The sequence below is a fragment of the Stigmatopora argus genome, chromosome 20, assembly GCF_051989625.1.
Source record: "Stigmatopora argus isolate UIUO_Sarg chromosome 20, RoL_Sarg_1.0, whole genome shotgun sequence".
NCBI classification, from domain to species: domain Eukaryota; kingdom Metazoa; phylum Chordata; class Actinopteri; order Syngnathiformes; family Syngnathidae; genus Stigmatopora; species Stigmatopora argus.
Window position 1 is genome coordinate 2,533,536 of NC_135406.1, and position 27,952 is coordinate 2,561,487.

At 55.9% G+C, this 27,952-nt stretch overlaps 4 protein-coding genes across 12 annotated transcripts; 2 read left to right on the forward strand and 2 right to left on the reverse strand.

Annotated features, from left to right (window-relative positions):
* Positions 1-809: 809 nt before the first annotated feature.
* gpr185b (G protein-coupled receptor 185 b) lies at positions 810-14,249 on the reverse strand. Of its 5 annotated transcripts, none has more exons than XM_077589429.1 (11): positions 9,402-14,249; positions 9,098-9,294; positions 7,821-7,952; positions 4,557-4,591; positions 3,348-3,391; positions 3,094-3,261; positions 2,949-3,005; positions 2,832-2,883; positions 2,633-2,683; positions 2,236-2,513; positions 810-2,101 (listed from the first exon to the last, which is right to left on the reverse strand). In XM_077589429.1, the coding sequence occupies exon 1, from the start codon at positions 11,957-11,959 to the stop codon at positions 10,919-10,921; it is 1,041 nt and encodes a 346-aa protein (XP_077445555.1). In that variant the 5' UTR covers positions 11,960-14,249; the 3' UTR covers positions 810-2,101; positions 2,236-2,513; positions 2,633-2,683; positions 2,832-2,883; positions 2,949-3,005; positions 3,094-3,261; positions 3,348-3,391; positions 4,557-4,591; positions 7,821-7,952; positions 9,098-9,294; positions 9,402-10,918. The 5 variants fall into 5 exon arrangements, with proteins under 5 accessions (XP_077445555.1, XP_077445556.1, XP_077445559.1 ...); XM_077589430.1 differs by having other exon boundaries at positions 2,177-2,513; XM_077589433.1 differs by having other exon boundaries at positions 810-2,509.
* LOC144066083 (actin-binding protein WASF3) lies at positions 5,512-10,029 on the forward strand. 2 transcript variants are annotated; one of them, XM_077589426.1, is made up of 11 exons: positions 5,512-5,748; positions 6,521-6,654; positions 6,714-6,848; positions 7,142-7,295; positions 7,358-7,475; positions 7,648-7,716; positions 7,928-7,972; positions 8,052-8,185; positions 8,251-8,547; positions 8,614-9,032; positions 9,125-10,029. In XM_077589426.1, the coding sequence occupies exons 2-11, from the start codon at positions 6,522-6,524 to the stop codon at positions 9,280-9,282; spliced, it is 1,662 nt and encodes a 553-aa protein (XP_077445552.1). In that variant the 5' UTR covers positions 5,512-5,748; position 6,521; the 3' UTR covers positions 9,283-10,029. The 2 variants fall into 2 exon arrangements, with proteins under 2 accessions (XP_077445552.1, XP_077445553.1); XM_077589427.1 differs by lacking the exon at positions 7,648-7,716 and having other exon boundaries at positions 5,513-5,748.
* On the forward strand, positions 12,658-23,899 carry LOC144066080 (diacylglycerol kinase delta). 2 transcript variants are annotated; one of them, XM_077589419.1, is made up of 31 exons: positions 12,658-13,982; positions 14,337-14,414; positions 14,504-14,605; positions 17,904-18,014; positions 18,124-18,204; positions 18,273-18,377; positions 18,448-18,580; positions 18,659-18,765; positions 18,839-18,964; positions 19,061-19,163; positions 19,234-19,393; positions 19,474-19,582; positions 19,656-19,795; positions 19,871-19,964; positions 20,030-20,121; positions 20,184-20,283; positions 20,358-20,423; positions 20,480-20,642; positions 20,727-20,825; positions 20,903-20,987; positions 21,067-21,174; positions 21,242-21,338; positions 21,417-21,524; positions 21,600-21,713; positions 21,788-21,922; positions 22,009-22,172; positions 22,245-22,350; positions 22,503-22,592; positions 22,664-22,777; positions 22,857-22,965; positions 23,033-23,899. In XM_077589419.1, exons 1-31 carry the CDS (start codon positions 13,410-13,412, stop codon positions 23,071-23,073), a joined length of 3,813 nt encoding a protein of 1,270 aa, XP_077445545.1. In that variant the 5' UTR covers positions 12,658-13,409; the 3' UTR covers positions 23,074-23,899. The 2 variants fall into 2 exon arrangements, with proteins under 2 accessions (XP_077445545.1, XP_077445546.1); XM_077589420.1 differs by lacking the exons at positions 12,658-13,982; positions 14,337-14,414; positions 14,504-14,605 and adding an exon at positions 16,796-17,693.
* LOC144066082 (uncharacterized) lies at positions 23,732-27,865 on the reverse strand. Of its 3 annotated transcripts, XM_077589424.1 has the most exons (16): positions 27,605-27,865; positions 27,242-27,311; positions 27,129-27,179; positions 27,002-27,058; positions 26,882-26,929; positions 26,676-26,804; positions 26,562-26,624; positions 26,416-26,490; positions 25,810-25,884; positions 25,693-25,746; positions 25,593-25,616; positions 25,441-25,515; positions 25,333-25,372; positions 25,226-25,271; positions 24,656-25,070; positions 23,732-24,404 (listed from the first exon to the last, which is right to left on the reverse strand). In XM_077589424.1, the coding sequence occupies exons 2-16, from the start codon at positions 27,308-27,310 to the stop codon at positions 23,964-23,966; spliced, it is 1,662 nt and encodes a 553-aa protein (XP_077445550.1). In that variant the 5' UTR covers position 27,311; positions 27,605-27,865; the 3' UTR covers positions 23,732-23,963. The 3 variants fall into 3 exon arrangements, with proteins under 3 accessions (XP_077445550.1, XP_077445549.1, XP_077445548.1); XM_077589423.1 differs by having other exon boundaries at positions 25,810-25,881; positions 27,242-27,865; XM_077589422.1 differs by having other exon boundaries at positions 27,242-27,865.
* Positions 27,866-27,952: the final 87 nt, after the last annotated feature.

Genomic DNA, 27,952 nt, shown 5'->3' on the forward strand with positions numbered 1-27,952 from the left:
AAAATGAAATTTGAAAAAAGGTCTTACTTGTGTGAGCATATCTAGATTGAAGTCCTGGAGATTGTCTTCAAAAATGGCACAACTTGCAATTAAATAACCTGTGAGGAAGAGTAACAAAGTGTATATCATTTTGGTGAAGAAAAAATAAATACATAAGATATATATATATATATATATATATAGATATATATATATATATATATATATATATATATATATATATATATATATATATATATATATATATATATATATATATATATATATATATATATATATATCTTACCCACAAATGATTCTGCTTGTTATTGAATATCCTGTGGGCAAAATAGAAAGTTCTACATTAGCTTGGAATAACAATCCTTATTTTGGTTAAATATTTTAGTTGAGTAGGAGACAGTATCCATTTGGTGACTTATTTAGCTTTATATGATGATTTGATTCATCATAGATTAAATAATTATGGCAAATGATCGAATTATTTGGATGTTTTTTCCAAAAGCAGACGACATTAATGTTCTTCAGGTAATTAAACGGCCTGTGGGAAACATGACAAGTTTAATATCGTTGGGACAAGAATGTCAAAAGGCCAATTTTGGGGGGGGTTAAAAATAAAACTACAAATAGGACTTACTTGGATGTCAGCATGCAGCGACAATACATCTTCATGAATGGTCTTCGGATGATGCAACTTGACACTAAATGACTTGTTGGACTGTTACGACTCCCCCTGATGGTAAGCTATACCAGTGAGTCGCAACTACCACAGCAGAAAGATTCAGTCAATGACGGGCCAGACACATTGCAAGTAGCCTTCAATGATGATTTATTAACAACAACGTTCACCAAAACCTGGATTACGGGACAACATAGTGGAAGCAAAAGATATTAAAGCAGCACCCTCAAATAAAAACAGTAAAAAAACACACCCTCCCAGACAGGTGTTCAAAAGAACACCCACAAAAATACAGGAAATAAGGCCTAAGGGTGCCACTGTCAGAACTGAGTCATAAAAGTCTAGACAGGCGAATGAACTACATGTATAAATGCAAAAAACTATATGTATACCCCAGGGTGGCTAAACTTGTCAAGTCCCCCTATGCACCCCAAAATAATTAACTTTATCGACATAAATACTCAATATAACTATGAGTAGTGAGCGTACTTACAATACCAGGTGAAGCTGGGGCAAACAAACTTACTTAACGCTAGGCAATGAGTGCTGTCTTAGAGAAAATAAAGACACCACTGCCTCAGCATTTACAATCACAGCCAGTCAAGGGCATCAAAGACCAAGGAAGCCAAGAGCCAAACTGCAAAATAAAAAGGGTTTAAATAAGGACTGGAAGTGGATCTTGATTGGAGGAGGGATGATTGGGAAGTAGTCACAGCTGTGTTGGCCTGGGCAACCCTTTTGCTACTGCCACAATGAAAATTTTCCAAATATGGGATGAATAAAGTTCTCCAATCCAAGTGACGGGTTATTTTTCCTCGACGCTTTCAAGTTCAAGTTAACGGCACACTCTCGGAGACTCACAACGCCCCCAGCGGTGTCCCCCAAGGCTCCGTTCTTGGACCACTGTTGTTTTTGGTGTTTGTCAACGACCTGCCAGCGGGATCTCCTCTTTGCTGATGATGTGAAGCTCGTTGCTCCCCGGAGTGACTTTGAGGACCTGCGTAGGTGCCTTCATCACGTATGGAGATGGTCGAACCTGTGGGACTTGCAGCTCAACATCACTAAATGCAGTCATTTGGCTATTGGGGCTCCTCCTGATGCACCTCTCGATTTTGAACCGGGACGTCTGGAACGGGAATGATCTCAATGGTGCAAAGATCTGGGCATCATTGTCGATTCCACTTTCAAACCAACTGCCCAATGCATCCAATCAGCCAACAAAGCTCGCGGAGTGCTGTTCCTGATGTTCCGGTCCTTTACCATCATCACTGCAGACATCTTCCTTCCGCTGTATGTTTCCCTGGTGAGGCCCATTCTCGAGTATGGTGTCCAAGCTGCATCACCGTACCTCGCCAGGGACATCCAGCATCTGGAGCGGGTCCAGAGACTTGCAACGAGGATGGTCCGCGGTCTCAGCACAATGTCCTACGAGGAAAGATGCCAGCGACTCAATCTTCCGACCCTTGAGGCTAGGCGTCTGCGAGGGGACCTGATACTGGCCTACAACATCCTCCACGGTAACTACAACATGCCCCGCGATCTCTTCTTCACGCCCGCACCTGATCGAGGTTGTGAGGGGTCATCCGTGGAAGGTGTATCCTCGCAGGTTCCGGTTAAAATCGGCGGAAGGCTGCTTTTTCGGTGCGCATCGCCGGACCTTGGAACCTGGCTCCCGCAGAGTGTGGTCGAGAAGCCGACGGTCGCTCAGTTCAAGAAAGCTCTGAATGACGTGTTGGCCGCGAACCAGTGACAACACCGTGTTTTTATCTTCTTTACATGGCCCTTGTGCTCTTCTTTTCGCCAATAAATTGAATTTGGACTCGTCACAATTGTCTGCCTAACAAAAAGATAAATGAAAATGCATTTAAATCATTGATTGCAAGAAATGAGCCAATTGGTCACAAATGTGTATTTAAAAAAATAATAATAAACATTACTAAAATGTTGAAACTGTACCTAGACTTGGGTAACCAGCTTTCATAAGTGGATGTCAGACACGAACAGCCCCTGCAAATAGTTTCAAAATGTTAAATGACAACATGCATTAAGATTTGAGACATACAACATTTTTCACCTGCATTGTAGTTTTGGAAAACCAAGAAATGGGCCAAATTTTTTTTTAAATTGGACTTAGTTAGATGGCAACAATCCTCACCTTAATTTTATAGTACTGATTCATTTCTGCCATATTTCCAGTCCTTGGTAACCTTTAAGGACAAAAATGGTTATTTGCATGCTTGAAAATAAATCACAAGACAGCGGCATCCATTACATTTCAAGCAGCGCTGACATTCTGCCATTTTGCTACTCGGGCTAGCATCATGGATACCTTTGGAAGACAATAACACCATGTTTAATCATTTTTTTATGTTGGACAACACGGTTAAGTCCGTCACATGCATTACAACGTGGCTCACCTTTCTACCATTTTGCTGGTCAGGCTTTTGGTTCACCTTTAAAAATGAGTTACATTTAGTAAGCAGTTTTACGCAACATTTGGATGCCAGCCTGCTTCTTAGCCCTTGTCCGGCAAATGTTGCCGTTTTGATCCCAACTTGGATCTCCGGAAACATGCCAAATTTTTCCTAAAAGACAAATGGAAATTCAATCAAGGTGAACCACATTTGTGGACATTGTGCTGGATTTGAACCATTATGTGCAAAATGTTTACCCATTAGTCCTCTTGGCACACCTGCAAGCTTCAAACTCTCCTTCCTGGAAAAAATAAAAATAAATTCTATTTCAATCAAGTCATTTAGGCATCATCCATTAGTATATACACAGCATTTTTATTTAACCATTGCTTTGTAGGCTCTCGTATTTATGTCGATGTATACAGGCCACAATCCATTGAGTGTATTGACAAAAGAACTACTACATATCCCAGCAGTACTTTGTCTATGGGAAAATAGTAGAGTCGGTGTACCCTATCGACCGATTCATTTTATTTTATCGTGATAAGATTTTTAGTATTGGTCCATATATAAAGCGCACTGGATTATAAGGCGCTTTGTCTATTTCGGAGAAAATTTAAGACTTCTATGTGCGCCTTAGTCGTGAAAATACGGCTAATTAACTATAAAACAATAAACTAAAACACCATGTGAACTTCCTGACATTAAAATAGTTAAATGACTTTGCTATTGCCAGCTCTCAATGCCTGACTTGCCCCCTCCCAGTCAACAGGTTGGACATCCAACTCCATCAATGGTTAGCAAAATTTAAGTAACCTAACCATTTACTCCTCTGCATCTACCAAGATGATACATTCCAGCTATGACCATTATACTTAACCATAAGTGACGTCAGGATGACGCTCGTGGTAAAACAAACGCGAGGGGAATTCAAAAAACAAACATCCATTCTAAATCACCCAAATGATTTTCAATAAATCCCGATGGCAGTTGATTTTCAAAACTCACTTGATGAATACGTTGCTTTTCTTTAGAGTGCCAGATGTCCATTTAAATGAGCTCGGAATTGGAAACATGGTTTTCTGCAGCTACCGTATTATGAATAAAGTCTGAGTTGGGGCCATAATGATAGATACTCAAATTCATTAAAATTCCATGAACACCATACAAATCTTGCCAAAAAAGCCGAGTTGCCGTTTAATATACCCAGGTATATTAAACGGCAAGGGTATATTAAATGCCGCACAAACGGGAGGCTCAAAAAAGCCAAGATCATTTACTATTAAACATCATAATACAGTAGTTAGGTACAGGTGCGCCGGATTAAAATCACTGATTCGGACGTGTGATGCCCGATCTAAACGGAAAAACAAACTGATTAAAAGTAGAAATGCACATTGAGAGAAGCGTTCGCTAGAAATATGCATTGAGAAAAACGGGTAGTAGAAATTTGAAACATTTCTTACCGTTGAACGAGCAGTAGTCACCGAAAGCATGTTTCCTGGAAAAGAGAAAGCAAACAATTAGTAAAACGTCTCCATAGTCGACTTGTGCCTTCGAAAAGGCGACAAACTTACAAGAGTTGCCGTCGGCGAGCTAGCATGTGCTGAAGACGCCAGTGGAGACTGACAAACAATTTGAACACGCCACGCAAAATACTCTTTCCGTTTCCGGTCTAATTAACTTCCTTGACGTACATTCGTCACGGATACGGCGTCATCGTGAATAAGCCCACGACTGCACATCCACGCTATAGAAAATACTACACGTTTTTAAATTAATTATACCAAAAAATATGCGGTTATTGACTTGATATTTGGAGAACGAGTGAGAAAGCGCGCATGCGCAAAGACCATCCTATCTAGAAACAGCGATAGACAAATAAACAGCTCACATACAAACACATTCGCCTTGTTTTCTTTCTTTTTCATTAGACACTTGAGTATATATATATATTTCATTTTTTTTACGTCAAAACGGTGAAAAAAACGAGCAAAACCAGACGTAATTGGGGTACAAACGCGAGATTCACGTCTCACGATTGCCCTCCTGTGGGTATTTTTAGTAACTACCACCAGTGGGTACAAATGTGGTGAGACGTAAATGTCGGGTCATATTGTTTGCCTTGTTTTTTCACCATTTCCTCATTTTGTATCGTCTTCAATTCACAAGTCAAAGGCTCGTTTTTCTTCATTGAATGAACCATTTTCCTTTCTTTTTTGGGTGGACCAATATTCAATAAATCTCAACAGAGCCCAATTAATTCAAGCTTGAATGACGTCATCTCGTCGTAAACGACGACCGCGTCAAACCAAGGGTCCGAGGACGTCACACAGGTTTGAAGGACCGAGCCGAAGAAAATTGAAATGCCACTGCCGCCTGGCTCTTCACCGCTTTTATTGTGAAATGCGAACCGGAAGCCGCGAGTGGCTGACCGCTGGGCGGCTCGACGCTGCTGCCGTGGAAACGCCGCACGAGCAGAGTCGAGCGCCAGTCGCGCCTCCCTCCCTCTCTCCCTCCGCCCGGCCGTGCGTCGCTTCGCGCATCCATCCTTGCATTTGCGCCCCAAAACATGGCCGCCGCCCAATGAGGGGAGGACTCTCGTGAAGGTTCGAAGAGAAGAAGAAGAAGAAGAGCAGAGCATCAACGGGCAGGCAGGTAAGGTTCGTGCGCGCAGTTGAGGCCCCTCCATTTATCCGCAAAGCCCCCGACATCCACCGCAAAGCCTCCCATCCACCGTGACCGATGTCGACGCCCCCCCCCCCCCCCAACGAACCCGCCTCCTCCACCTAAACGCGTGCTTGCCCCCAACCCCCCCCCCACCCTCAGATCACGCGACCAAGGCGTCCGTGGATGCCTCGGAGCAAGGCACCAGCGCCTTCCTTCCTTCACCCCGGTTCCCTCGGACGTTCCGGTTGCCATGGTAACCGTGAACGTGCTCCGGCGCGTCAGCCATGTTGCGAGCGGCCTCGTCATTTCGAGACTCGTTCTGGGAGAAATACAATGCCGTTTTGCAGGGACCGCATGGGATGGCACTTATGTAAGCAAATGGGTTGGGGTGGGGGGGGGGGGGTGTTGGCGCTCGCGGGTGCCAACTTGAGGCGAGAAATGGGACGCGACGTGTCTTCCAGGATTTCCGGAGACGTCCGGCGTCCCGCTTCGGGCTGGACGCGCCGCGACCCCTGCTCACGGCGGGCCGGGCCCCCCCTGGGCTTTTTCTGCCGGATGACTTGACGCGGCCGCGCTGAGACCGACACATTCAATTGTGAGGGGCCGGACAGGGGAGGCGGTGGTGGTGGTGGTGTTGGTGGGGAGGGGGGGCAGATCAGAATGCCGGCTCGGGCTGTTTACCGAGCGACAGGCAGATCGCGCTCTCACCCGAGTCCTGTCCGCCGGCCCGACATTTTGTCAAGCTCTTTCTTTCGCTCAGCATGCCGCTGGTGAAGAGGAGCATCGAACCCAGGCACCTGTGCCGCGGGGCGCTGCCGCACGGCGTGACCAGCGAACTGGAGTGCGTCACCAACAGCACGCTGGCCGCCATCATCAAGCAGCTGGGAGGCCTCAGTGAGTACGCCGGGGAAAGCCCTTTGGGACTTAGGAACTTGACACGTCCTGAACCGTAGGCCGCCACGCTGAGGACATTTTCGGGGAGCTGTTCAACGAAGCCAACAGCTTCTACGTGAGGATGAGCGGCCTGCAGGAACGCGTGGACCAACTGGCCGTCAAAGTCACTCAGCTGGACTCCACGGTTGAAGAAGGTGCGTGTCCAGATCCGCATCCCTTTGCGAGGCGGCGGCGGCAAACCTCCCGTGACCTCCGCCACTTGCCCCCAAAAGCTCCTTAAGAGCGCAAAGCAACCTCAAGTGGCTCGAGAGAGCAGATGTCACGTCGGTAGCGTTAATTCCGATGCGAGAGCGCCTGCGGCCATCTGGCAGTGCCCGGAAAGCCTGGGCCGGCCGGCGCCGCCTTAGAAGACCGCAGGGGCACGGGCCACCTCGGGCCACCTCGGGCCACCTCTGGTCAATCTGGTCAACAATCTTTTCTTCCACAGTGTCGCTGCAGGACATCAACATGAGAAAGGCCTTCAAAAGCAGTACGGTGCAAGACCAGCAGGTGGTGTCCAGGACATCGGTGCCCAACCCGGTGGTGGAGATGTACCACCGCTGCGACAAACCCCCGCCACTCAACATCCTCAGCCCCTACAGGTTCTCGGCCCCCCCACCCCCCGCGTGCCCGCCGCCCTCGCCCTAACCCCGTTCTACCGCAGGGACGACAAGAAGGACGCTCTCAAGTTCTACACGGACTCGTCCTACTTCTTCAACCTGTGGAAGGAAAAGATGCTGCAGGCCACGGAGGACAAGCGCAAGGAGAAGCGGCGGCAGAAGGTAGGCGCGGCCGCAAGTGGCCGTCGGTCGTCCGCCGCGCGCGTTTGCTGAGCTTTGTGCAGATTCCATTTCGCGTCCGCCTCCATTTCACCGGCCCCGACCCAACCTCTCTTCCTCGGCCTCCATCTTTCCCGCTCTAACGTGGCAGCTTGTCTCTCCCATGTTTCCGTAGGGCTGTCCGGCCCATCCCGACAAGCCCCACTCCAGACAGGCCCCACCCAGGAGCCCCCTGTCCATCTCTGTAAGACAACCCCGACCCCTGACCTTTCCCCGTCGCCCCGCGCACGCGCCACCGACGAACGCTCCGAACACGCACGCACGCATGCACGCACTCATCTCGCTTACTTGATTGACGTGGCTTTGCTTGGCGTTGTCTTCCTTGCCGTCACTTTCTGAAAAATCGCGGGCCCGTTGGCGGTCCCGGACTTTAAGGCGTTGTCTTTGTCTACCAGGAGCAGCAGAGGCAGGTGGACGAGCCTGGCCGGGAAGTCAAGAAGGTTAGTCGGGGGTCGTCGCTCCCCCAGCCACCTCCCTCCGAATCCCCCGTCACGGTACGCGCCTCTCCCCCCCCACCAGGTGCGTAAGGCCCGCAACCGGCGTCAGGAGTGGAACGTGCTGGCTTACGACAAGGAGTTCCGACCGGACGCCAGGCTCACGCCCTCGCCCTACCACGGCATGTCCCCCGAGGGCTCCTTGTCCCCCGACAGCAGGTACCCTTCTCGCTCGTGAGCGCTTTTCCAAGCCACGGCCGCTGACCCGCGAGCCTCTCCGTCAGGTCGGCCGCCTCCGACTCCTACCCCGCCAGTCCCAACCACTCTTCGGGCCAGGCGTCCGCCGCGGAGCACTCCCGCGCCAGGGAGCACCCGGGTTCGGCGGCGCAGACCCAGTCGCTGGATCGGGGACTCAGGCCCGCCAACCCGCCGGCGGGAGGGGGCGGGGCGGCCGGCGGGGCCGGGCGCCACGCCGCCTCCCTGGGCCGGACCCCGTCGGCGCAGGCCAGCCAGGCCGCCGGCGATCTGACCGTCAACGGGCCGAGGCAGCCGGCGCTGAAGGATTACCGGGCCGGACACGGGTACGCCCCGAAGGTCGTCGGGATGGGCACCTGTCACCTGACACCTGTCCTCTTGTCTTCCCCTAGCGGAGGCCAACCCTCCACCATCCCGGAGTACTACATCCCGCCCGCCCCGCCTCCCCCTCCGCCGACCATACCGTCGGCGCAGACGGCCTTCGACCAGGCCCCGGGCCCTCCCTCCGGGGCGGCGTCAGCCCTGCCCCCCTCCTCCTCCGCCCTCTCCCGGCCCTACTCGCCCTCCCCTCCCCCGCCTCCCGTCAACTACGTCCCCTCTCCGGCTCACCCCCCTTCCGGGGTGCCGCCGGCCGCCCCACCCCCTCCCCCGCCCGGGGGTCCGACAGCCCAGCGGGCGCACCCTACGCCCACGCGCACCGGCGCGGGCCAAGCGGCGTCGGACGGCGCTCCAGCCACCAGGAAGGGGGCGATGCTGGGCATGATCCCCATGAGCGACGCACGCTCCGACCTGCTGGCCGCCATACGTCGAGGTGCGCGGTCGTCCGGAGAAACCCGGGGGGGTCGGACCGGGGGCGTACGGTAGACGTTCGCTCACCTATGGTTTTGGATTGTTTGTCCGCAGGCATCCAGCTGAGGAAGGTGCAAGAACAGCGGGAACAGGAAGCCAAGCGCGAGCCGGTGGGCAACGACGTGGCCACCATCTTGTCTCGACGCATCGCCGTGGAGTACAGCGAGTCGGACGACGACTCCGAGCTGGATGAAAACGAGTGGTCCGACTGAAAGGCGGTGGCACTTTTTCCCGAAGAAAAGCAGCGCCGGCATTTTGAACGAGAACAAAAGTTAGGTGTGCTTCAAACGGGACTTTTCTAATTGACCCCAATACCGGTTTCGGCACTTACCAAACAAATTGTCCTCGATCGACGGTAAACGTAAGGGACGTGTTGGTCTCATTTGACGCCGTGTTGACTGGCCCTTTCTCTTGAGCACAACCTAGTGGCGGGAGTGTAAAATACATTGTCACATAGGAACACATTGTACAGTCGATTTGTCGGATGGCGTGGTGTGGTCTTGCGTTCGTCGTCAGAAAAAATGATGGGAAACTCGGGAGAGCGCGTGGGAAAGGTGGCCGTTGACGCGCAAATCTAAGGAGCGTCGCCGTTCCCACCGTTGGAGGGATTTCTGCCTCCACTATAAAGAAATTCATGTGCAATTGTGGTGAAAACAGCGTTAGCGCTGGGCTTGACTGTTTTGTTGCTATAAGAATTCTCATTTACTCCGCCATTTTGTACTGGATTGAGGTGAAACGTTGTGCTTTTAAATCCGGTCGGATCGATGAACGCGGGGGTGTCCCACTCATCTCGTCCGGGGGGTCACGTGGCCAGCAGTGGGGCACCCCCGCGTGCAGGATTCGCTTCATTTGCAAATGTGTTGGTGGAGAAAGCAAGGCACAATTACATTCTTCTTCTGAATAAATTCAAAGACTTTTGCTGTATGCATGCAACTGTAGACAATAAATGCTCAAGTGGACATTTCGTTTCTGCGCAGTTTTTTTTTCTGACCCGTTGACAATACACACACATGCTGTCTTGACTTGTATTTATTTGCCTTTGTTGACCATTTGATTTTGTGCGACTTATGTACAATATTAAAAATAAAGGTTTCTCTTGGATCTTCTACATTCAACATACAAGTGCAACAAGTGGAACTCTTATCGCGTGCCCCTCAAGCTCCTCCCCCCATCTAGACGCTGTTAAAACATTGAGTGGATTGGCACACACATACACACAGGCACACGCACCATGGATACGTTTACAGATAAGCTGAAAGTGGGTCCAAATATGAGCTATTTTGCATTTTTCTTTTTTTCTCGTTCGCTCCATCCTACTTCGGTACCTCCAGCCCGATATTGTACACGCGTGACGTTGCAGGGTTAGCCACCCAAGGACTAGCGAGCGGCAGAAAACCAGGACCAAATGTTCCCTGGAGAAGCCAGAAAGTGACTTTCTATTTTTAGAGCGGGCCCAACCGACTTGCCTTCCGCAGGTACGGGCGAGGGAGGGGAAACCGAGAAAGCCGAGTGAGCCGAGCTTTGCGCAAATGTCTCGGGACCAAAGCGAAGACGGTTGTGGAAAATATGGCACTTGTTCTCACCAAAAAGCCGACCGAGGGACGCGAGCGGGAAGAACGGCGCCCTGATGAAATACTACAAAAATATTCTTTTCTGTACAGCGTTGCATAAGAAAAACACCTTGGGAAGACAAGCGCTCGCCACCCAATTCCTCGAAGGTGGCGTTTTGGGTTTGGACCCTTCGCTAGCCGTCAAAACGGCGGACGAGCGAGACGATCCGTTTGACTTGGTGCCGAAACCCAGGGACGCGCCTACGTGGCTGCCCTCGGCGTCCAACCTGTCCGGCGGCTACACGTCGCCGGAGGCCCGGGGGCGGGGTGAGAGTTGGGGCGGGACGCAGCCGCAGCACGCCAACCACAGCGACTTCTGGATGTCCGGGTTGCGGAAGGCGTATATGACCGGGTTGATGACGGAGCAGCAGGCGGCCGGCAGCGCTGCCGCGTAGCCGTACGCCGGCGGGTAGCTGGGGTCGGCCACGGCCGAGTAGGCGGCGAAGGGCAGCCAGCAGGCCCCGAAGGCGCACAGGATGGCGGCCAGCGTGGACACGCCCTTGGTGGTGGAGCTGGCCGGGAACTGCTGCTGCACGGCTATCTGCTGCGCGTGGCGGAAGGCGATCTTGCAGATCTGCAGGTACAGCTGCATCATCAGCGCGAAGACCAGCAGGAAGGCCACGGCCAGCGCCAGCGCGTTGGCCTTGGTGACGGGCCGGAAGACGCTGCACGCCGAGCGCTCACGCAGGCAGTTCCAGCCCAGTGCCGGCAGCAGGCCCAGCGTCAGGCAGGCCAGCCAGATGGCCGCCACCATGGCGTAGGTCAGGGTCAGCGTGCGCTCCGTGTGGTAGGTCAGGGCGTTGCACAGCGACAGGTAGCGGTCCACCGTCACTGCCAGCACGTTGAGCACCGAGGCAGAGAAAGCCGACAGTAGCAGCCCCGCCGACAGCAGGCCGGCCGCCTCGGGCCAGCCCGACGCCAGGTAGGTGACCACGAAGTTGAGGATGAGGCCCAGGCCGGCCAGGAGGTCGGCCGCCGCCAGCGAGCCCATCAGGACCAAGGTGGGCGCCCTGGGGGCCGGCGAGTAGAACAGCACGGCGATGACCAGCGCGTTCTCGCAGGAGATGAGCGTCCCCGTGGCGCACAGCGCCACGTCCCACGGGCTCACCTCCGTCGCCGGACGCGGCTGGGGCGGCGCGGCGCGCACCGCCGGCTCCGCCGTGGAGTTGGACGGCTCCTCCCACCACGCCACCGACGACCAGTTGGCGGGCTCCGGGGCCGAGGAGGAGTTGAGGCCGCTCCCGGCCGCCGCCACCGCCGCCGCCAGCGACAGGATCATGGGGGGGGGGGGTTGCGGGAGTGAGCGCGAAGGAAGGACGGACGGACGGCGGCTCGTCAAGCGGAATGCGCCCTCTCGGCTCCTCGGCTAAAAGCGGGCGCCGACGCTTCCGTTCGTCATCCTGACGAAGATCAACAAATGCTATTTTTAGCACGCCGCTAAAATTGGTGCATGACGTCCCGGCTCGCCGCGCCGGGGCAATTTTTAGACGCGCTTCCACATCATCCTCTCCCGAGGATGACGCCGTCCAGGCATCCGGGCCGAGCGGGCAAAAGGCGCGTCGGAGCTCCGGCGGCTAAAATGACGTCCGTCCGCCGCTCCATTCACAAAAAGAAAGATGAAAAAAAAAAAGGGCTGGCGGCCAGAAACCCCCGCCCGCTCCCTCCCTCCCTCCGTCCCTCCCCCTCCGTCTGATTCTGGGAAGGTCACCGGTGCCGACAAAGACCACCCCCTCCGTCCGCCACCCCGGCCCCCGTCGCCTGCCGGGTGCACATCACTGCGGTAAACACCCCCCACCCAAAAAAAAGGCGGCGAGAGAGGAGCCGCGAGAAGGACGAGAAGTCACCTTTCATTCAGCCGCAGCACTGCGTGAGCGGAAGCGCGACTACCGAGTGGGATGGGAGGGGGGGGCTTTGAGGGGCTGGGCGGGGGCGTTTGGGGGGCCGGGGCACTTCGGGCTTGGAGGGAGGGAGGGGGGGGAAATAAAGAAAATGACCAGCTGCTTGCGGTCCCCGCGGGCAAGCGCCAATCTTCTTCTTTGGCGCTGGCTCGGTCGGTACTCTTTGCGAGCCGCCGTCCCCACTCCTCAGCGCACATGACGTCACCAAAGTCTCCTCCGCCATCGGCGGCGGTCACGCCGGCCGGGCGTGCGTTCAAAACACGATGCTAAGGCCGGATGTGGCGGAATCTGGGCGACCATTGTGAAAGGTCGCCGCGTCCGGACCAGAACGAGACCCAAAGGGCTCCGCCGTCCCACCTATTGGAGATCGTGCCCTAAATCCCGTAGTAGACTGGGGAGGGGCCTAAAATGAAAAGGAAGTGACTCGGAAATGGGAAGTGACTCAATTAGCGGGAGGTGATACAGAAATTTTAAGGCCAACGCGGTGTAGACGCCAATTATTCCTTCGTTAACTGTTGTTGAAACAAAATGGCCACTTGTCAGGTGGCCCTCGGGCGTTTGCAGCGGTTTCCCTTGGCGTGAACGTGGCCGTTCAAAGGTTTCCCTTCCATCCGGTCTCGGGAATACCGAGCACGAGTAGGCGGGGCCTAGGGGCTCTCTCCACGCTGGGCCGTGGCCATCCACTAGGTGGCAGCACAGCCGCGTGGCCACGTGCCTTTATCGTAAACCTCCATCGAAAGGACTTGTTGCTTCCAAACTGGTCGGAACGGGCCGCAACGCCGCCGCCGTCGCCGACCCGGGAAGTCCAACCTATTTCGCCCGAGGCGGCGAATGAGCGCACGTGACGGCGATGCGGCGAAAATCATGGTCGTCATCCGCCGCCACTGCTGCTTCATCATTTCGTTGTTAAGGGCAACCAAGCACAGCGCGGAACGACCGCCACCGTTGCATTCAAGGAGAAGGCCACAGCGCGTGCCAGTTTCAGGGTCCGACTCGAGCCCCAAGGACACGACGCTTGGAGCTGGGGGCGGTGTTGAAGACAATAATTGGTCTTCAATTGCGCTCCACCTCTTAACCTCAGAAGCGCACCGCTTTCGTTTCTCTCTCTTGCTCTCTCTCTCTCTCTCTCTCTCTCTCTCCATCGAGCAGGAGCGCGCGCGCGCTCGCACTCACGCACTCACGCTCGCTGGCTTGCTCGCCTTCCTCCTCCGCCCTTGCCTTCCTTCTCTTCTCACCGTCTCTCCCTCTCTTCCGTTCCCCGTTCTCCGCCACCCTTCCTACCTGCTCCAGTCCGTTTCCGGCAGCCGGCACGGGAGGAGGAGGAGGAGGAAGGAAGGAGGCCCCGCCACCGAACACTCGGAAGCGGCGGACGAGCCCCGGCCGCCGCCGGGGGGAGGAGCGAAGGTAAGCCGAGCCGAGCCGCGCGCGTGTCGCCGACGGCGATTCCACGCGCGAGCGGGGCGAGATGGAAACGCGCAAGCGGGGCGAGATGGAAACGCGCGGCGGGACCTGCCGACCGGCGACATTTTCCTCTTCCGTCCGCCTCTCGTGGTCGCCGCCGTCATCGTCATCCTCCTCATCCTCACCCCGTATGTCGCCATCCTAAGGGGCCGTTTTGGAAAAGAACCAGACAAAGGTTTGCTTGTGCGCGCGAGAGAGGAAGAGGCGAGCGTAACCGCGGCACCCCCCCCCCCACCACCACCCCGCGCATCCATCCACACGGAGAACGCAAGTCTGACGGCTTGGCTTCTTCTGCAGAGTCCCGTCATGGCTTCCAAACTCAACCCCAACGTCCTGTACGTGGCCGAGCCCGGCGACCCCGAGAGGAACCCTCCCGTGAGTCCCGCCGCTTACGGACCGACCGGCGCCTTTCCCGAACCGGGAGGGGCCCGGTCGGAATCAGACGCCGTCCGTCCCTCCGGCAGGCCAGCGAGGCGGGAGACGAGTCGTCCGACAGCGACGGGGAGCAAGAGACGTCGCACAAGCTGATCCGCAAAGTGTCCACGTCGGGGCAGATGCGGGCCAAGGTAAGGAGCCGACGGGACTCGTACCGGGGATAATGGACTGGGCACTCCGGCCGACTCAATGTCACTGTGTCAAGTCCGGATCATTATGTGGCGCCGCCATCGACCGCTGGCTGGAAATTGCGCCGGGATCAATCGGAGGCGCGGGATTCTGCCGCTCGTTGCCATGGCGATAGCCGCCGGAAAGCCTAGCCTAGAACGGTCGCGCGACCTACGCGCTGACCCTCCTGTCGGGGCGCTTTTGCTTTTACGCGGGGCGGCCACACCCGCGACTGAGACTCCTTCCCGGTTGGGTTCACCTCCGCGCGACCTTGGAGGCCGGCGGCTAGCGTAGACGTTTCGTGGGGATGGAGTTGATTCACGAGCTAGCTCGCGTCGGCAAAACGGTCAAGTGCCGCCTCCTCCTCCTCCTCAAGTTTGGTTACGTAAGCTTTTATACTCTTTTTTTTTTCGGTCCTACCGGTTGCGCTTCGCCCTCATGGTGCAGGTGTGGGTTTGCGCACCAAGTGGCGTCCCACGTGCACGTTAGCGTGGTAGGGAACCTCGCTTCAGATGCTTTTGTAAGTGCGAGGGGGGCTTTTAGCTCGGCGGTCAGCTCGCTTGACGTTTGTGGGGAAACGGGTTCTTCGGTGGATAGCATCCATTTTTTTGGCCATGTTTTTCTCTTTTGTTGCAAATATTAACTCCTGGGTGGCGTTAGATGTCCAATCCAATTTAGGGAGGCGGGGATATCCGGTCTAATTGGCTGTCAACGGCACTATTCCCAGTTAAAATGGATCCAACGGCTACAAGTGGCAAACTAATTCAGTATGCGAAGATGGCAAAAATCGGTAGCAAATAGCGAACAAGTGCCACCACCACACGGCGTTGGAGTAGAAGTGGCTTGTCGTCCCCCCGAGAGCCCCCCAGTTTTTGCGTGAGCGGGATTTGAACAAGTCAAATGAAATCCTCGGCTGACGCAGCGCTAAAAAAGTTGGCGTTCAGGCCCCCGGGACACTAGAGCGTGGGCACGGACGACTTCTAGGTAGCAAACGCGCGTGGGTCGGTGAATAAGCGCACTTACCGGCCGGCGTGTGGGATGGTCGGCGTTGCGCCCGCGGCTCTTTCTGCGCTCTGATTCAGGCTGGGCGCGCTTCATTCTGGCAGGACGCGGCGCTGCGGAGACAAAAAGCGTGTTTGAGATTGCGTCGGAGTGGAAACAGGTGCAAAAGGCTCGTTACAATCCCAAATTAGCTCGTATTCAACACAACCGAGCTAGCAAAAACCTTTCTCCGCGTTCCGCTTTTGTCCCGGCCTCGTCCTTGACGTCCCCGAGGCGCCGTACGACATCCCTTTTCGTCCTCCCCGAGCGTCCTTTTTGTCATTTGCCTCTCTATCCCGGCGAGACCCCTCTTAATGAGGCCGCGCCTCCGCCGGATGAAAATACGGCTAACGAGCTATCCTCGGCGCCCGCGTCGGGACGGCGAGGACGGGACCGTGTCTGTCTGCGGACGCAGATGGAGTGTGTTTGCGTGGCGGCTAATGAGCCGCAACCTGACACGGGCGCTTTCCCCTTTCCCGTAGGCGTCTCGACGGGCGGCATCGATCGCGCGTATCGCTCTCCGTCCATCTCGTCTTTGAAACCTGACCCGGCTTGCCGTCTGAGCGGCTTTGTCGTGGTTAGAAGCCAGCGGGCGTCTGTCCGAGTTAGCATCTGGGAAAGAACGCCACGTCAATCGAGGTTACGCTCCGTTCCCAAGAGAAGACCACGGACGGGGTCCTCTTTGGGACGGAGGCCCGGTCATCCCACGTGGGTCGCGGGGTCATGCTAATGCTAAAGATGAAACACCAATGGCAATTAAAGACGTGCTAACGGCATTGAGGGTTTAAGCGCCTGTCATCTCTTTCCTCGGGATTATGCGGCCCCGACGCCAGATTTGGTCCGTATGTTGCGACGCCCCCCGCCCCCCCACCACCGCCACTAGCAGGAGATTATGTGTCCTGCCACGCACTAACCCCTCCAGGCAGAATCCCAAAAACGGGATGATAGCAGAGAACGGCGTTAACGGGCAAAACCGAGAGCGGCTGGTGCAAGTGACGGGGTAGAATAAGTCGTCAGTTTCTTTTCCTGTCCAAGTCTTGTGCGTCGTGCGTGTTTGCGTGTCTATAAATAGGCACGCGGGGGGTGCATGAGACAGGATGTGGTCGCCATGGTGCAAAGTCCTCCCACGCCTCCTTTTAACCGCGCACCCGCGCTCGACGACACGTTCGCGCCGGGGCCGACCAGAGTCTGTTTCAAATGTTTCCACCTTTTGGGGCCGACGTTAGCTTCATTTTGGCGACCGTTCACGGGCCGCTAGCGACGGGGAAAAGAGAACACCAAATAGGTTAGCGTGCGTTTTACGAAGAAGTCGCAAAACGGCTCGTTCTTTGCGGCAAAAGTCCAAGTGGTGCGCAAGTGTTGAGGTTTTTTTTTTTAACCTTCTTATCCCAAGTCCATCAGGACTCGCCATTGGTTCACTTAGAAGAGCACTTATCTTAAGTGTGCGCTTATCTAGCGCTACGAAAATGCTTAGCTTCGCCTCGTAAAAAGGCCGCCCGCCAGCGCCGAGAGGGTGAATTGGGTGGGCGGTCCCGTCGAGGGACGGGAGGACAAAAAGACTCTTTGAACTCATTCAGATCCGAAACAAAAACCAGGACAGGAGTTCACAAAAACACCAGAGGGGTACATGCGCGTGCGTGTGCGCTCAGGTAGGAGCAAGCCTATTTCCTCGTAGCTATAAATACGACTCCTGGAGGAACCTGTCCGACTGGCGCGAGGCGGAAGGGGGCGGGGCCGGCGGCGCACCTGAGGGGCCGTCGTTGACTTTCCGCGGAAGCGCTCCGACATTGCGGAAAGCCAGCTGCGGACCGGTCCCGTCAGGAAGCGGCTGGCCGCTCGGGCTTGCAACTCTCAGATCCGGCAGCCCGGGGCCAGGTTTTCGTGGCCATGGAGGCCTTCGCCGGGTGCTGCGTCTCCCCCGCGTGCCTCGAGGAGGAGGAGGAGGAGGAGGAGGATCAGCTGAGCTCTTCGGAAGCCAATTTGGCCCAAAGCCGCCACTTGGAGCAGGAGGTCAGCACCGCGCCGCGCCGCGTCGTAAAGGACGCCGTAGCTTAGCGGCGGAGCAAAGTCCGGACGCTCGTAAAGCGGAACGGGGCGAGCGGTTCTTTTTCTTCTTCTTCTTCTTCCTCGTGGTGTTGTGAAAGACAAACATGGTGACGCTTTGCTTACAGAATTCCTCACGTGAGCTTTTTTTTTTCCTCTTCTCGTTTGTGTCAACAGAAGAGCGTGAAAGAGGGAATCCTGTTGAAGCAGACCAGTTCCTTCCAAAGATGGAAGCGCCGCTATTTCAAGCTCCGAGGGAGGACGCTCTACTACGCCAAAGATTGCAAGGTAACGGACGGGGGGGGGGGGGGGGGGGGGGGGGGGGGGTGCTGGGGGTTTGTCCCGAAAGGACGCCGCGTTAAGAATGGCGCTCCAGCTGGCTCGTATCTTCTTCCAGTCCCTGATTTTTGACGAGGTGGACCTGTCGGACGCCAGCGTGGCCGAGACCGGCACCAAAAACATCAACAACAGCTTCACGGTGGGTTTGAGCCGCCGGCCGCCGTCCCCCCTCAACGTCTCCCTGACCCCCAACGTGGGCTTTTCCAGGTCATCACTCCTTTTCGCAAATTGATGCTGTGCGCCGAGAACAGGAAGGAAATGGAAGACTGGATCGGGGCGCTCCGATCGGTGCAGAAGTGGGAAATCTACGAGGTGAGTGCCGCCGTCTTGAGAAGGCTCCTCTGGATTTGGGCTTGACCACTCGGCGCCCCGCTCGCCGCAGACCAGCCAGTTCAACGTGGAGCATTTTTCCGGCATGCACAACTGGTACGCCTGTTCGCACGCCCGCCCTACTTTCTGCAACGTCTGCCGAGAGGCGCTGCCGGGCGTCATCTCGCACGGACTGTCCTGCGAAGGTAAGTCCGCTAACGAGCTCCACGGCAAGTCCTTTTGCGCACGAGCTAAAACCCATCTCGCCGGCCATCCTCGCCAAGTGTGCAAATTCAAGGCTCACAAGCGCTGCGCCGTGCGTTCCACCAACAACTGCAAGTGGACCACGCTGGCCTCCATCGGGAACGACATCGTCGAAGATGAGGAAGGGGTGCGTGGCGTGGCCTGTTTTTTTTCTTTCTTGCCGTGCACTGAAACTGCTCAAAGCACCGTCTCGTGCCCAGGTGTCCATGCCGCACCAGTGGCTGGAAGGCAACCTGCCCGTCAGCGCCAAGTGCGTGGTGTGCGACAAGAACTGCGGCAGCGTGCGACGGCTGCAGGACTGGCGCTGCCTGTGGTGCAAGGCCATCGTAAGATAGCATGGCTCCAAAACCAAAGGGGTGCTGGGGTGAAAGACCATCTCCTGATCCTGGCATTTGAGTGAGCCTGGAGATGTTTGCTTGCAGGTCCACGGCAGCTGTAAGGAACAAATGGGCAAGGTTTGCCCCCTGGGTCAGTGTCGTGTGTCCATCATCCCTCCCACGGCACTCAACAGCATCGACTCGGACGGTGAGAGGCGGGCGTCTCGCGCCATCTCGGCCTTGGATCTTTTCTTCAAACTATCCCCCCTCTCGCTCAGGTTTCTGGAAGGCCACCTCGGCCTTCTGTTCCAGCCCTCTTTTGGTCCTGGTCAACTCCAAGAGCGGCGACAACCAGGGCGTCAAGTTCCTGCGCAAGTTCAAGCAGCTCCTCAACCCGGCCCAAGTCTTCGACCTGATGAACGGGGGGCCGGAGCTCGGGTAGGGCGGGCGGCGCCGGTCCCCGAGGGGCGAGGATGCCGGGGGCTTTTCCCCTCACGCCGTTTTGTTGGGCCGTCCAGCCTGCGCCTCTTTCAGAAGTTCGTGACTTTTCGCATCCTGGTCTGCGGCGGCGACGGCAGCGTGGGCTGGGTGCTTTCGGAACTGGACAAGCTCAACCTTCACAAGCAGGTAGGCCACGTGGCTCCGCCCCTGGGGCGCGCCGCGTGGCTCCGGAGACGGACGGGCTGCCGCTCTTTCACAGTGCCAGCTCGGCGTGCTGCCGTTGGGCACCGGGAACGACTTGGCCCGCGTCCTGGGATGGGGGGGCCTCTGCGACGACGACGCCCAGCTGTTGCAGATCTTAGAGAAGCTGGAGAGGGCCACCACCAAAATGCTGGACCGGTAAGAGGCTCAGGTCCCCGAAAAAAATAGTCTGTCTCTCTCGCGAGACTCACGGCCGACGTGGCGTGGGATCAGGTGGAGCGTGATGACCTACGAGGTGCCCGCCACGGCTAAACGCGTGGCGACGGCGGCGGCCAAGGAAGACGACCTCCTCGAATGCCCGCTGCAGGTGAGCGTCCTGGGACATGCACGTGGACGACGGCGCCGCCATGATCCAATGCCACTTTCCCGCAGGCTCACATCGCTCACTACGCCGACTCGGTGGCGCCCCACCTGGCCAAAATCTTGGATTCGGACAAACACAGCGACGTCATTTCCTCGGCCAGGTGGGCGACGAAAGCGACGGTGTTACGTGACCGCTCGAGCGCTTCCCCCTCTCGCTCCGCAGGTTCCTGTGTGGGACGGTAAACGAGTTTGTGGCGGAGGTGGGGAAAGCGTACGAGAGGGCCACGGAGAACAAGGAGGAAGCGGACGCTATGGCAAAGAAGGTGGCCGTTGCACGAGCGCTTGCGTAACACCCCTCACACTCCAAATTTTGGCTAAAAAAAGGACTCTTTTCCAGTGTGCTTTGCTAAACGAGAAGCTGGATTCCCTGGTCAAAGCCTTGAGTGAGGAAGCCGAAGCTCAGGTAAGAGAAGGAGCGATCCGGGGAAGGCAAGCAAAACAAGAAACGTTTCCCCCCAGGTGGTTCCGGCGGGTTCCCCGGCCGACGGAGGAGACGGCGACTCCGGCGAGGGAAAAGACGGCGGCGACGAGGGCCAAACGTACCGCTCCAGGGAGCAGCTGATGCTACGAGCGAACAGCCTGAAGAAGGCGCTGAGGCAGATCATCGAACAGGCCGAGAAAGGTGGACGGAGGGCCGACGGTGGTGGGCTGGCCTGGTCTGGTCAGAGCGGCGGCCCGCTCACTCACTCCATTTTTCATGTTGCAGTGGTGGACGAGCAAAACCGACACACCCAAGCCCACAAGATGTGGTCGGCGTCTTCGGTCAAACGGGAAAACAGCGAGGATCTCAAGGACGCCGAGATGCGTACGTGCTGAGAAAAGTCCATTTTTTTGGAGTTCCCATCGCTACAACGGGGGGCTCGCCGCTATTTCTCTGTCCAGGCGAGCGAACTCTGGCCCCTTCGTCGCCCATCGTGTCAGAAAAAGCGGCCCACCTCCACACGGTCAACTTCAACGAGGACTCTGTGTAAGCGTTCGCTTCTTGGACCCGCCGGTGGCTCTTTTGCCCCGCCCTGACTGACTTTTGTCTCCGGCCACGTCCGCAGACAATGCTGGGAGAAGTGCGTCATGAACAACTACTTTGGCATCGGCCTGGACGCCAAGATCTCGCTGGAGTTCAACAACAAGCGCGACGAGCATCCCAAAAAGTGCAGGTAAGGGGAAAAGCGGAGTAGACGCGCCATCGGGCCCAAAATAGTAAGAGCCACGGTTGTCCCGCAGCAGTCGCACCAAAAACATGATGTGGTACGGAGTCCTGGGCACCAAAGAGCTAGTCCAGAAGACCTACAAGAACCTGGAGCAGAGGGTTCAGCTGGAGGTTTGGCGCTTGGAAATTCTATCTGACCCGGTGTTCTAGTCGAGGGTCTCTCCGTAACGCCCGCTTGTGTTCGTCTAGTGCGACGGCGCCACCGTTCCTCTGCCCATTCTCCAGGGCCTGGCGGTGCTCAACATACCCAGCTACGCGGGGGGCATCAACTTCTGGGGGGGCACCAAGGAGGACAATGTGAGTGGAAGGTTGAAAAGCCAGTGCGGCCTTCGGTGACGGCCAAAGGGCTCTCGGGTCTCTCTCTCCCGGCAGAACTTCGGCGCGCCGTCTTTTGACGACAAAAAGCTGGAAGTGGTGGCGGTGTTCGGCAGCATGCAAATGGCCGTGTCCAGGGTCATCAACCTGCAGCGCCACCGGATCGCACAGGTGGGTCGCCGGGCGGGTGCCAGGAAGGGCGCCGGGACGGGCGCACACTCTGACCGGGGACTTCTCGCGCTCAGTGCCGCCAGGTGAAGATCACCATCCTGGGAGAGGAGGGCGTCCCCGTGCAAGTGGACGGCGAGGCTTGGATCCAGCCGCCGGGAATCGTCAAGATACTCCACAAGAACCGGGCTCAGATGCTGACCAGGGACAGGGTGGGTCGGTCGGTCGGGATTCCTTCCGTTCCTCCGTTTGCGCGGCCTTCTGAATCCGTCTGACTTCCGTATCCATCTGCCGGCAGGCCTTCGAGAGCACGCTCAAGTCGTGGGAGGACAAGCTGAAGATCGACAGTGACCGGGCCAACAGGCCCCGCCTCAACTCGCAGCAGTCCATGGAGTACCTGACGGAGGAGGAGTGCGCTCAGGTTCAGCAACTGGGCTTGGTGGCCGAGATGCTCATCAACAAGTCGGTGACGCGCCGCCGGCCGGCTAGGGGCGGAGCTACGTCACCCCCGCTCACGCCCGCTTTCCCCCGCAGGATCCGTGAAACCGCCAAGTCCCACAAGCTGGTGGAGCAAGAACTGGCGCACGCCGTCAACGCCAGCGCCGGGGTGCTGACTGAGGCCAAGTTGTTCAGCCCCGAGGTAGGTGGAACGGGACAGACGGGGACGGGGCGGGGACAGATGGGTCCAGACGGGGCGACAGATGGCCCGGTCGACCCACGCCGGGCGCATTTCGAACAGCCAGCGTGCGAGGACCTGAAGCCCGTGTGTCGTGACTGGTCATTTGCTTCCAGTTTCTTAGTCGCAGCACGGCCGTGGAAATCGTCAACAGCAGCAAAGTTCTGCAGGCGGAGACCACAATGCTCCTGGACGGCAAACATCTGGTGAGCCCTCGCTCATGTCCGCCACGGTTGAGAACCCACTGATTGACGGGCACCGCTTCCCTCCTTCTCAGTCCGATACCCCCGAAGAGGAGGAGCTCCGCCTCACCCTGAGCAACCTGGGCGGCGAGCTCCACAAGCTGGACGACATCCACTGGATCTGTCCGCTGATGCACTGCGCCGAAGAGGTGAGGTCCGGGCCGCCGGGCTTTGCCGTTAGCACGCTTTTGTGACGCGGGGGCGGTGGTGGCGGCGCCGGCGGTGCAGGACTCGGCACGCCCCTTCGGGAAAAGCGGCATGAAGCTGAAGATCATGCCCAAGGTGAAGAGGGAGAAGGAGAAACTCCACAAGCAGAAGTCCAACAGCTCGCTCTCAGGTACGCCATTTCGGGAAGTTCTCTCCTCGTACGTCGCGCCTAACGGCGTGCCACCGCGGCGCTTTAGGAACACTGGACGTCAATGTCGACGAACCGTCGGCCAACTGAGCTTCTTCTGGCCGGGGCGCTCCAGCAGACGCCGACCTGCCGCCACGCTTCACCTTTCGGGACGGGTCTCCCGCCACGAATGTGTCCTCTGTCCGAAAACGGCGTCAACGAGGGGCGCCCGTCTTCGCCGAGATCAGAAAAAAAAACAACATTGAATGTATTTGTGTGTCGAGCCGTGACTATTATTATCGCTAATAAGGTTGCCAAGTGGTTCTCGGGTTTTTTTCCATTTATTTCCGGCCGGCGTCCGCTCCCACGCCGCCGTCCTCCTTCGCTGCCTCTCGTGCATTCGCGTCCGTGATCGTGTTGATGACCCAGGACGGCCCGCCGCCTTTTTTCGCCTTGGGGGCTTTCGTGGCGCCGCGTGCCAAGCGGAGCGGCCGGCGAGCATGCGCATATTGTGCGGCGTCCATTCCTAATCCACTGTCTTGCCTTGCACTCGACGCGCTTCGCCGGCGGCGACCAGATGAAGATGAATGTTATTTAGGGGAAAATATTCCATGTAAACACACACACACACACACACACGCGTGCCCGTCCAGCCGATGAGCGGTTGCCGTCCAACGTTTTGAAGCTTGAGACCGTTCATTTTCAGCTTACAAGAAAGCGTTGTCTTGTTTTCAGGTGAAGATGGTGATTATTGAAATGAAACTACTGATTGCTTTGGTGTTATTTAATGGGAGGTCCCGCGTGTGACTGTTGCCAGTCGTGTAACAAAGACGAATGGTCTTTGGCCTTGGGATTGACCCGCCACAACATGGGCTGTCCGTTCAAAAAGAAAAGGCCAAGTACAAATTTGAGAGATTAAAGTCATTTGATGGGCAAACCGGTCTTGGGGCTTTTCTTTTGTGTCCGTTTCCATTGGGGGGGCGGCAGACTTTGTCGGGGATCTAGTCTTCCTCGTCCTCGCTGTCATCTTCCTCCACCTGGATGCCGTCCATGGTCTTTTGCAAGTCTTCCTTGATGCGGTTGAGCTCCAGGAGCCCGTCCTGCAGGTCCTTGCAGACCTCTCGGATCTTGGCGGCGAACTCCGTCTTGGCGCCCTTCTTCAACTCCACCGAGTCCTTGGCCAGGAAGTAGAGGTCCAGCGCCAGGAAGAGCCCGGACATGACTCCCGTGGTGACGCTCATGACCTGGGCGGCTTTGGCGGCGCCGCCCGCCACGTTGAGGACCTGCACCGTGCTGACCAGGCTCTCGGCGTTGATCACCAAGGCCTTGCCGGCCTGGGCGCCCTCCTTCACCACGTGCTTGACGTTCTGGTTGGCGTACTTCTGGGAGACGCTCTTGGCGTAGCGCTCAAAGTTCCACTCCTCCAGGGTCTCCATGCCTTCCTGGCGGCAGAGAAAGCAGAGGGTGGAGCTAAGTGTACTTTCTAAGCTCCCTTTGAGCATTTCCTCCAGAGCCGAGGCGAGCTTGGCGCTCTGTTTCTTCTTCTCGTGGGGGCGAGTGCTCGCTATTAGCGATGGCAAAATGGCTAAAACAAAGGGCGTACTACTAGATTGGGTACTGAGAGTTGGTGCTCAAAGGGGTTTGGCTCGGCTCCGGGTCCCAAAAGTGCTTTTTCTGGACTCGGGAAGGTCACCTGCAAGAACTCCAGGCAGTCCTGGATGTCGCTCATCTCCTCCCGGTAGCCCTGGATCATCCTCTCCACTTTCTTTCGGTCCGTCCTGGAATGCACCGTGTCGGTGATGCCGGCGGAGGCCGAGGTCAGGCCGCCCGCCGTGGCCACGCCTACGCCCACGGCCGTCACGATCAGAGACGTCCCGGCCGTGAACGGGGCCAGGATCAGTCCGGTGATGGTGGTGACGGAGCCGGCCACGCCCGCCACGCTCCCGCCCACGCTGGCCGACAAGGTCTTCTTGTGGAAGTGGTCGGCCGAGTCGGCTAGCGCCAGGAGATCCAAAATCCGCCGTTGGAGCGAGGCGCCGCGCCGGTTGAACAGGGCCACGAAGAGCCGCGCCGCCATGAACACGCGGTCCGCCGCCGCTTCCACCACCCTGACGCCCACATAGCTAGCGTCAAATCCACGCTAACCACGCGAAAATTCTCAAATCGGGGGAAAAAAAGCGATTCGCCCTCCCTACCTGGCTGCTGAGCATTCGTTTGTTTCAAAGAGAAGCAAGGAAGACCCCCCCAAAAAAAGTCCACTTACTCTTCAGGCGTGTAGTCGAGGACGGTCTCGTTCCATTGGTCCCATCCTGAGCGAGAAGAAGACCTTGAGCGCCTTTGCAGGCCGCGAGGAAAGCGTCCCGTACGTACCGTCGACTGTTCTCCACCAAGTCAGGAGCCCACCTTCATCCTGCCAAACATATAAACGTTTAGCTTAGCTTTACGCCAGACCACGTGTTTAAATCAAACATTTCTAACCTCCAGAGAATCCAGGTCGCTTGAGTCCTCCAGCGCGGGTAAGTCCAACATCTCCAAGGTCTGAACCTCCACCTCCTAGCGTGCGGGGTCCGAAACGGGGGAGCCGTGAGTATTGAAGAGGACGGGATCTCTAGGAAGCCACGTGACGATACCTGAGGAGGCGGAGCGTCCGATTCCTGCGGAGCCAGTCAGACAGAAATCTAATGAGGAATTGCTGCAAGTCAATAGACCGAGGTCCAGCTGGACTTGTACCTTTGCTCCGGAGCCAAAAAGCGCAGCGGGAAGAATTCTTTTGATTCTGAAGGTCTGAGAATAGACAATATTTTTTATAGAGGACAAATGGCCACGTTGTTTAAGCGCCATTCGAACCTTTCGTTTCGTTGGCTGCTCATTAGTTTGGCTTTTCGGATCAGCACCGTCGCGTAAATCGTCAGCGGCGGTCTGCTGAGAGGACAACACACACTGGTTGCTTGATGATTCAAAGTTACCGTATTTTCACGACTATAAGGCGGACATAAAAGTCTTAAATGTTCTCCAAAATAGACAGTGCGCCTTATAATCCAGTGCGCTTTATCTATGGACCAATACTAAAATTGTTATCACGATAAAATCAAATAAATCAGTGGATAGGGTACACCATCCCCTACAGCTCTCACAACTATGGCAAGCAGCCCCCACCCGACTCCACTATTTTCCCTGTAGAAAAAGTACTGCGCAGTGACTGCTGGGATATGTAGTTCTTTTGTCAATACACCCAATGGATTGTGGCCTGTATACATTGACATCAATGTATACAATGTTTAAGCTGGTGTATGTTTTGCCATGCCTGGCTGCGTCTATAAAAACGGTGCGTCCTTTGTGCGTGTAAAATACAGAAATAGCACTCGTTACTGACATTGCGGCTAAAAATACGATGCGGCGTATAGTCGTGAAAATACGGTACTCATTTTTGGTCTCTAGACAAAAAATAAATACCTCTTGCGGCTTTCCGGACAGGTTGCCCGTGTCCGTCTGACTTTCTGGGTGGGGCGGCTGGACGGGCTCGGCGCCCTGAAACAAAAAGACCGCGTCCGATTCAACAAGCGCTTTTCCAAAAGAGTCCCGAGTACGTCATCCTTTACCTTGGACTGCCAGGGTTTGAACGGGTTGACCTTCTGGATGACACTCGCCATCACGCCAGGGTTCTAAAATCCGGACAAAGTCAAGGACAGCAAAAGCCGACGGGTATCGCTTACCTGTTTTTTCTCTCGACTTTCCACCGACTCGTCTCCAAGCTCCTTCTTCGCCTTTTGCTCAAGATTCTGGGGTGCCGAAGACTTAAACGGGTTGACTTTCTGAATCATTCCTTTCAGCATTCCGGTATTCTGCGGGTTGAACGAAAAAGGGGACTGACACGGGATTTCTTTTGGCTTAGGTTTCAGGTCTTGTTCGTTCTTCCCACCTGCGTGGGTTCAGTTCCAGGTTCCAGCGAACTGACCGTGGAGGTCGTCTATGAGAAATAGGCCCATCATTAAAACCACTTCGACAGACACAAATCGTCAGGTCACTGGTTTTGCGTTACTTGCGAGAAAGCCTTGAAAGGGTTGACTTTCTGCATCACGCCCATCACGCCAGTCCTCTGCAAAGCAAACAGGGGCATCACTCGCGGGCATCTATCCGGGCGGTGTGGAAAAGAAAAACCCGCATACCTTGGACTTGCTCTCTTCATTGGCGCCACATTCCGCGGTATTGGACGACTCCTGCGGAATAGAGGAACCAAAGCGAGGAGGCACCCCGATTGACCCCCCGCGAACATCCTTACCTGTTTGCTGGGTCTCGGCGGGAGCGCCGGGATGGGCGCGGAAGACTTTTCCTTCCCCAACGGGTTCATGCTGAAACGCATTCAAGTGTTCCAGCAAAAGACACGGCCGGAGTCGTCGTTTACGATGGCCTTCACGCTCGCGCTCAACTGGACGTTTAGGTTTAGTTTTCAAGGACGATTTTAGTGGGCTCGTTGACCGACTTTGGCCAGGGAGTCGCTATACATGTTAGCCTAGTTCATCTAGATTGATTGAAATTGCGCCTTCGCGTCATGGCTTACTAAATAACAGCCATTGGGAAGTATTCAAAGTATTCGTCTAAAAGGTCCGCGTCAGAGCGAAAGGGAAAGCTTAACGGCGCTTACCTCGGACGGGCGCTGCAACCTTTGAAAGTGGGAAATTCCGAAGGGCTTCTCGCAAGGAGAGAGAACACGACAAACCGGTTTGGCTAAAGCTGAGCCACGTGTTAAAGGAGGAAGTTAGCTCCAGTGTCTGGTTTCAGCACCAACCCAGAGAAAGGCTTGTTGTCATCCTTAAACAAGCTGGCGCCAATTAGCCTCCACTTGCCCAGGCCAGGTCACGCGATTGGACAGTTGCTAATCAGTCGGACTGACGTTATTGGAAGACCGTGGCTATTTTCTAAAGTGGCCACGGTGATGCCAAGGCACTTCAAAGTTAGCATCAAATGCCAAAGTGCGAGTGCGAGCCGTGCA

Bases quoted from the DNA above. Each gene is read 5' to 3' on its own strand.
- LOC144066083 (XM_077589426.1), top strand. From the start codon at position 6,522: ATGCCGCTGGTGAAGAGGAGCATCGAACCCAGGCACCTGTGCCGCGGG. The intron at 7,973-8,051 runs GTTAGTCGGGGG...CCCCCCCACCAG, and splicing joins CTGGCCGGGAAGTCAAGAAG to GTGCGTAAGGCCCGCAACCG. The intron at 9,033-9,124 runs GTGCGCGGTCGT...GTTTGTCCGCAG, and splicing joins GCTGGCCGCCATACGTCGAG to GCATCCAGCTGAGGAAGGTG.
- gpr185b (XM_077589432.1), bottom strand. From the start codon at position 11,959: ATGATCCTGTCGCTGGCGGCGGCGGTGGCGGCGGCCGGGAGCGGCCTC.
- LOC144066080 (XM_077589419.1), top strand. From the start codon at position 13,410: ATGAGCGCACGTGACGGCGATGCGGCGAAAATCATGGTCGTCATCCGC. The intron at 14,606-17,903 runs GTAAGGAGCCGA...TTGTGTCAACAG, and splicing joins CGGGGCAGATGCGGGCCAAG to AAGAGCGTGAAAGAGGGAAT. The intron at 20,643-20,726 runs GTGGACGGAGGG...TTCATGTTGCAG, and splicing joins CATCGAACAGGCCGAGAAAG to TGGTGGACGAGCAAAACCGA.
- LOC144066082 (XM_077589422.1), bottom strand. From the start codon at position 27,322: ATGCGTTTCAGCATGAACCCGTTGGGGAAGGAAAAGTCTTCCGCGCCC. The intron at 25,617-25,692 runs GTACAAGTCCAG...CTGGCTCCGCAG, and splicing joins TTTTTGGCTCCGGAGCAAAG to GAATCGGACGCTCCGCCTCC. The intron at 25,373-25,440 runs GTTAGAAATGTT...TATGTTTGGCAG, and splicing joins GCGACCTGGATTCTCTGGAG to GATGAAGGTGGGCTCCTGAC.